Below are 7,500 nucleotides of genomic sequence, written 5' to 3' on the forward strand. Positions count from 1 at the left end.
CACACACACACACACACACACACACACACACACACACACACACACACACACCTGGTTGCTGAGGTCACACTGGTTTCTGACGTCAGACTGGCCTGGCTGGTGAGTGACGTGGGGCTATAGGCGCTAATCTCACTTGTCTGGGGAAGCAAAAAGCAGGTCAAGGCCACAGGACTTGAAAATGGACGGATATTGAAAGGAAATGAAAAAAAAAATTAAAAGCAAACCCCCCCCCCCTATGTTTTAATCATTATCTAAATTTGCAAACTTAAAGTACCCCACCCCTCTCCCATTTCAAAAAGCATGGCCAAGGGTAAAACATCGGAAATGGAGGTGGGGGAAGAGGGTGTCTCAGTTTTGTTGTAATATTAACGCAAACGTGAGATATACAACGGCCTGTGATCATAATGATGCGTGAAGACATCGAGGTAATAACTTACTTTTACTCACTTTTTCACCATCCGTAAAATTTGGTTATAATGCCGTTTCGCGTATACTGAACGCCACTAAGAACGCAACGTTTTCAAAAAGTTATTTAAAAAGCCACATTATGCTCTGATCGTCAAGTTTTTTGGAGACACACGTGAGCAGTCCACACACTCAGATACGATTATTGCTGTTTTCATGAGTACTTTTCGCCACAAAACAGTAAACTATGCATTAGTAAAATTTGTTCATTAGTTGCTATATCATGAACAAATACAAAATTATTTACGTGGAAGATGATCCTTAGCTCTTTTCAAACAAAAGTCCAATTAGTTTTTAAAAAAAATCTTTTTTTTATTTCTTTCATTACAAGGCTCCTCAGCGAAACTGAACGCAACCTTCGCTTCCGCCCTGTTCATGGCAGAAAATCTACCCAAGGAGCAGCAATAGAGCTAAAATGAAGTGCTTGTATTGTTCTCGGCTTGTACAAGGATTTTAGCACACTTGAAATGTCCGGAATGGGCAAAGAATAAGACTGTCTTGAGTGACCAGCCCTGTTCAAGAGAGGCAGATTTTTCTGTCCCATCTGTGAAATCGTTTCGTTCCTCAAAAGTAACAGCTCAAGGCATGCAAGGAATACGTGAAAATGTTTCTCTCATTAGTGTGAGGCGCAGAGCAGTAAGCTCAAAATGTTATAAATGGTGAAATGGTATAGGTTTAACGCCCTTTTCAACACTATTAGGTTATTTAAGAGGCGGGGCCTCCGAGTTTAACGCCCATCTCCCAAGGACACAGCGTCGGACCGAGCAGAGGCTCGAACCTCCGAACCCGCAATCTCACGATTACGAGTCCGGTAAGCGTAACCACTAGGCTACCGACGCCACCTGCAGTAAGCTCAGGACTTATATCAGGAACGTCTTATTTTTGACTGCAATTAACGAATCACTATGCCAAACAGCACAAAGAGAAAATCAGAATCTATAAGTCATCCAACATGACACTCCTACCCTTACACTCTCCATTTAACAAACAACACCGTTTCTGAAAGATCATAACATGAATGTCATGGACTGGCCAGTGTTTGTTTTGTTTTATTATTTTTTGCTTTGTAAATGTTCGCAACTGCAGAAGGTCATATGAGCGCGCGAGACACACCAAACATTCTCAGTTGTTAGGAAATTTTGAATAAATTTTAGACCACCAAGAGATATTTAACGTGCACAACTTGCACACGGGACCTCCCGAGATTTTTCGCCCTTGTCCGAGAAGGCTAGATGTAGATCTTTCCTACCTGAAGATCAGGAGTGTTGCTGAAAGACAGCAGTACGAAGGAGACAAGGAGTAGCAATAAAAAGGCTGCAGAAAGAATCAGGAGCCCAGAGGAGGCAAAGGGGGAGGGGGCAGAAAGTGGAGACGAAAGCAGACGACAGAGCAGTGCTAGAATCGCACACATATCTCACATTAAACTAATCTTACAATTGCACGGGAGTAAGTTCCTTAAAACTTACGTTTCTAATCCTATCTTTGGGTCCTATACCCATAGATTTTTTTATGTGGGGGGGGGGGGGGGATTTAGAGTAAAATTGTAGGCCTACATTGCATAATTAAATACTAGTAACCACGAGAACTAGCTATAATTTATAAAGAGGTACTATTGACATGAGATGAGAGAAAGTGGGGGGGGGGCGGAGGAGAAGAAAGCAAGAAGAAGAAGAAGAAGAAGAAGAAGAAAAAGAAGAAGAAGAAGAAGAAGAAGAAGAAGAAGAAGAAGAAGAAGAAGAAGAAGAAGAAGAAGAAGAAGAAGAAGAAGAAGAAGAAGAAGAAGAAGAAGACAGTCACCATAAGTAAGGGACATTTCAGTTGTGGACAAAACAATCTCAGCTAACATTCATTGTAACTAGAAGGGTTTCTTTTACCCTGCCCATTTTCAGTGAGTGTCCGAACAGCCGCATTCAACTTAAATCTTTGAACCTGTGAGTATGGTGAGCAGAGTCCCAGTGCGTTCAATGAATTCACAAGAAGCCAAGAGGAGAAGTGGCGATGAAAAAACTCACAAATTCATACTTGTAAGGGAGCAATCATAGATCTCGGTCGGTTGGCAGCTATTTTCAGATGTGAGTTATAGTACATATGAACAGTATCAAGAAAGAGCACCAAGTTAATGCGTTTTCTTCTCCATAAATATATCCAATTAGATTTCTTCATGGATATAGACTTTTTTTTTCAAAAGTAAATTTTTGACCATTTGACAAGCTGTTTTTGACAATTTCCTTCTACCTGGCATCCTTAATGCCCGTTGGTGTTTCATAAAATTCTCGTATTCGTATGATTGAAGAAGCCGATTACTTAAATTGATGAACCAAAATCTGCTCTCCATCAACCTCCATTTTATGCTTTCCCTTGCACCCCATCAGTTGTTTTATTTCAGGTACTGTGGTCTCCGTACTATGCCATTCACTTCATGCAGATGGTCTTCCAAATTGGTCATCAGATCCTGAGTATTGATCTGCTCATCTCCATTTGCCTTCTGACAGGATACAACACAATGACCGGCACGTATCTTTAGAGCATCTTGAGGTCTCAAAGATGTTCTTACTTTATAACAGATTCAACGTCTAATATAACATAACTTGTGGATGCTAAAAAAGAAGTTGCAAAGGAATAAAAACAACCGTCCTTTCTTTATTGTGTCCTGACTTTGAGTCTTGGTTCGCACATGAATGACATTATAGGTCCCTATGACTTTGTTTGACTGCACAGCTTTCTTTGCAGACCACTAAAAATTCAGCGGTTGCTAAATTGGAACTCTTGCTGCCAGGACTGTGACTAATCTTTCTATGTTTGTCAAAAGATTTTGCACTTACTTACTTACATTTACATGACCGCACTATAAAACCTACAATTAGCAACGCGACTCTTGGCGGGGACATCAAAAGGGCTCTTGTAGCCCTTCAGTCATCTTCATATTGTTCTTTTCATATTGCACAACTGCGAGAGTACCATTCCCACCTTGTGATATTAATTGCACAAGGGGCAATTGTCTAGAGGGGAATTACACAGTACACAAACATCTACTAAGAAGCTCCGGCTGAGGGTGTGAGAGAAAAACGCATTCTCATACTTTTTACACGAATCATTATTTTTTGACGGGTGGACAGATAATGATGATGAGTACCTAATTTCCGGGTAAATCCGTAGAAATGTATGTAAAACAAGTATGACAACCGATTTGGTTGTATTACAAGTTTTGGTTTTTGCAACATTTTACGCATTTTTAAACCATCTCCTCCACGATTTCAAACGTCGATTTTTTAAAAACATAATAGCGACCAGTTTTATCTGTCGAACCTTACAACTTTTATTTTTGTTGCAATTTTTTGAGGGTCTACCCTTATCGTTCTTCCACTATACTCTGTGACTCATGGACAGTGTAATCCCCCCCCCCAAAGAAAAACAAAAACAAAAACAAAAACAAAAACAAAAACAAAACAAAAACAACAAAACATTATAACTTTTTTGGTAAATATTTCCTCCAAATTAACAAGTTGTGTTTCAAATTTGAACACAATATTTAGCTGCCAAAAGTCTGACGTTCATTTTAGATACTTCCACAGAATAGTTTTGCTCTGTATAGCGCAAACTGAAACGAGTCTGAGAAGGCCACATTACTTCTCGACAATGTGTGGTTGTCTTAAACAGTTTCAACTGCACTTCTTCTTCCACGGTATTGTAATGCAAAAAGTACAAAACTTTTACCTAAACCATTAACAATTTATTTATAAACTCACAAACGGTCCATGTCTATGTGCCGTTTTAGTGTCCTTCTTCTCTATGTGTATTTATTCCCTACCCCCCCCCCCCCCCCTTTCCTCCTTTTACAAGCATGTTATATTTTATTATAAGGTGGAATCAGGCACTCGTCATTTTAGGACATAATAGTTTCGATTAAAAATGCCAAACCAGCTGAAAAAATGCTGATTTCTTCGTGTACATTATATTATTGTCGAGTGCCTGATTTCGCCACAATGCAACACACAATATTGTTTTTATAAAATGACAAATACCAGACCATGAAATATTCTATTTATGAAGGCACCAACAGTTCATGTCTAGGTGCTGTTTTAGCCATAAACAAACGAAATATTGCCGTACGAAACATTGTCAACATTTTTTTCCATTTACCTGACTGGACACAGACGTTGGGGAAGATGCGGATGTAGTGCTGGGGAGAACAAGAAGAGGTTCGAGTTATTTATTACGTTCGAGATCAAAGTAAATCATTTTTCTTTTATGTAAGAGAAGAAAAAAGAAAGGCGTGGGTTGGGTGGCGGTGGGATGAGGGTGGGGTAGAGGAGGCAGCTAGCACACATGAGTGTGTATGTATTTGGAGGTAAAAAGAGATACGCGAGAGCAAATGAGTGGTAGAGACGGAAGGAACAGTCTATAGTGCGGTTAAAATATCTCCTTAATAACTATCCTTATAACTATCGAACATAGAATCTCCAACTTTTGTATAATGACTTATTTTAATTTGTCTTTACTGATGAATATTTTTGTTAAACATCTGATTCTGTACACCGTATTCCAGAAAGTACCTTAATAAATACTAATTTTAAAAAAGCAGTCGATTGTTTTAACAGGTTTTAAAAACTTAACAGCTGCAACAATATCCGTCACCATTTTTTAAATCCCGACATTGTGCTTCTTGAGCACTTATTTTAGTGGAAAAAATTAATTTCTTCTAACAATTATTTTTCTTTAAAAAAAGTGTTATTATTGAGCTGTGACGTAGGCCATATGCGCATGCAAAATGTGTGTGTGTGTGTGAGAGAGAGAAGTGGGAAGTACTGTGAGCAATCCTATTTTTTGCGCGAAGGAGATTTATGGTAAAATTTTATATAAATCTATGAAAAAACGTTTGTTAAAATCTAGCCTCAATTGTTAAGGAAAAAATAATGAAATTGAGACAAATTGATACAAACTGTGCTATGCAATGTACGTTTGATAGACATTCACCCATTAAAAAGATATTTTAGGATAAGCTGCACCACGAACTTTTGACTGCAATATAAAACCTACAACCAGGCAACACGACTCTTGGCGTCTCTCACTCCCTCTCTCTGTCTCTCTCTCTGTCTCTCTCTCTGTCTCTCTCTCTCTCTCCCCTCTCTCTCTTTCTCCCTCTGTCTCTCTCTGTCTCTTTCTCTCTCTCCCTCTCTCTCCTTCACTCCCTCACTTTCTGTCAGCCCCCACTCTCTTTCTCTTTTCTCTCTCTCGCTCTCTGTCTCTACTTCTCTCAAATACATGTTTCTTCTCTGTCTGTCTGTCTGTCTGTCCGTCTGTCTGTCTGTCTGTCTGTCTGTCTGTCTGTCTGTCTGTCTGTCTCTCTGTCTCTCTCTGTCTCTCTCTGTCTCTCTGTCTCTCTCTCTCTCTCTCTCTCTCCCTCTCTCTTGCGGCGCCACTTCTAAACCTCCACCTCTATATCTCTCTCAAAGTCTTTCTCTCTGTCTGTCTGTCTGTCTGTCTGTCTGTCTGTCTGTCTGTCTGTCTGTCTGTCTGTCTGTCTGTCTGTCTGTTTCTCTGTCTGTCTGTCTGTTTGTTAGCCAGTCAGTCAGTCTGTCTGTCTGTCTGTCTGTCTGTCTGTCTGTCTGTCTGTCTGTCTGTCTGTCTGTCTGTCTGTCTGTCTGTCTCTCTCTCTCTCTCTCTCTCTCTCTCTCTCTCTCTCTCTCTCTCTCTCTCTCTCTCTCTCTCTCTCTCTCGCTCTGTGTCGCTCTCTCTCTCTCTTTTTCTCATTCTGTTTGTCTTTGCTGTCTAGATGACTTTGACTTTGACCGGAGGAAGGGCATGCAGCTCAACAAATAAACTAAATTATGGCAACCATGTATTGGAACTGTGTGGAGAGCACGACTTATTCATCACCAACACATTCTTCCAGCACAGAGCCTCTCAGATCTACACCTGGTAGAAAAGGAACAACAGCAAGGTCTCATCACAGATCGATTTCATGTTATGGAGATCTCGAAGGTGGATCACAATCACAGACTCAAGAGCTGTCCCCAATGCAGGCCTGGACACAGACCACAGGCCAGTCATCACAACGTTGACCCCCAAGAAAGAAAGAAAAAAGAAAACCAGCAAACCATAAAGACAGCAAGAGAGACTAAAGATGTCAAATCTCAGAGATGATCAAGAGCAGATTAAGATCAGATGCACCTTAAATGAAAAGCTAGACTCAATTAACTCTACAATACTAACCGCTGAGGAAGCTTGGAACACCTTCAAAACAGCTCTCCAGGACACTATGAAAGAAGTCTGTGGTACCAAGAAGACAAGAGGAAGACGGAGAAAGGCAACAGCTTAAAGGAGCGAAGAAGTTAAGGATGCTATCTCTACTATCAGGGAAACAAGGAGACTGTATAAAGTATGGGTCGAGTCAAAAAGCGAAGAGGACAACATTAAATATTAGACTGGCAAGAAGACTCTGCAAGAAAGTTGTTATAACATCAAAAGAAAAGTTATGCACCAATTATGGCGCAAGGCTAAGTGAAACCTGCAAGACCTCACGAAGAGAGTTAGTTCTTCAAGAAGGTGAAGGCAATGAGAGTGAGAGACGAACCCAATATACCCTCCACTGTTATCAACGATACAAATGAAGCAGCTCTACACGAAGAGAAAGAATTAATAATAAAGAGATAGAAGAATGTTTTCAAGAACCTCTAAACCCATCAGGAGTACAGGCACAAAACACACAGTGCCCTTTCATCGCCAGCTACCCAGAGCACTTAGAACCTACCATCCTGGAAGAAGCACTGAAGACTAATCCAAAGAACAAGGCAGCTGGAGACGATGCCATTTCAACCGAAGCCATCCTTGCATGCGGTGAAACCGGAATACACTGGCTTACAATCACCTTCCAGAAAGCTTGGAAAGAGAGAAAAGTACCAGCAGAGTGGCAAAATGAGAGAGTTGTGCCAATAGGGAAGAAAAGGGGCAGCAAAAATGACTGTAACACCTACAGAGGCATATCTCTTCTCGGGCACGAGGGGAAAATGTATGCAAATATCCTAGAGCACAGCA

At 40.5% G+C, this 7,500-nt stretch overlaps 1 protein-coding gene across 1 annotated transcript in view; it reads right to left on the minus strand.

Annotated features, from left to right (window-relative positions):
• The window catches only part of LOC101845952 (serine-rich adhesin for platelets), a gene marked incomplete at its 5' end in the record, with an annotated part of 27,571 nt that overhangs the window by 10,135 nt on the left and 9,936 nt on the right, over positions 1 to 7,500 (minus strand). Inside the window, 2 exon segments of the mRNA XM_013087578.1 lie at positions 52 to 137; positions 4,606 to 4,645. Of these exon segments, the coding sequence (XP_012943032.1) occupies positions 52 to 137; positions 4,606 to 4,645 (126 nt within the window).

The sequence above is a fragment of the Aplysia californica genome, unplaced genomic scaffold (genome assembly GCF_000002075.1).
Source record: "Aplysia californica isolate F4 #8 unplaced genomic scaffold, AplCal3.0 scaffold00604, whole genome shotgun sequence".
NCBI lineage: Eukaryota > Metazoa > Mollusca > Gastropoda > Aplysiida > Aplysiidae > Aplysia > Aplysia californica.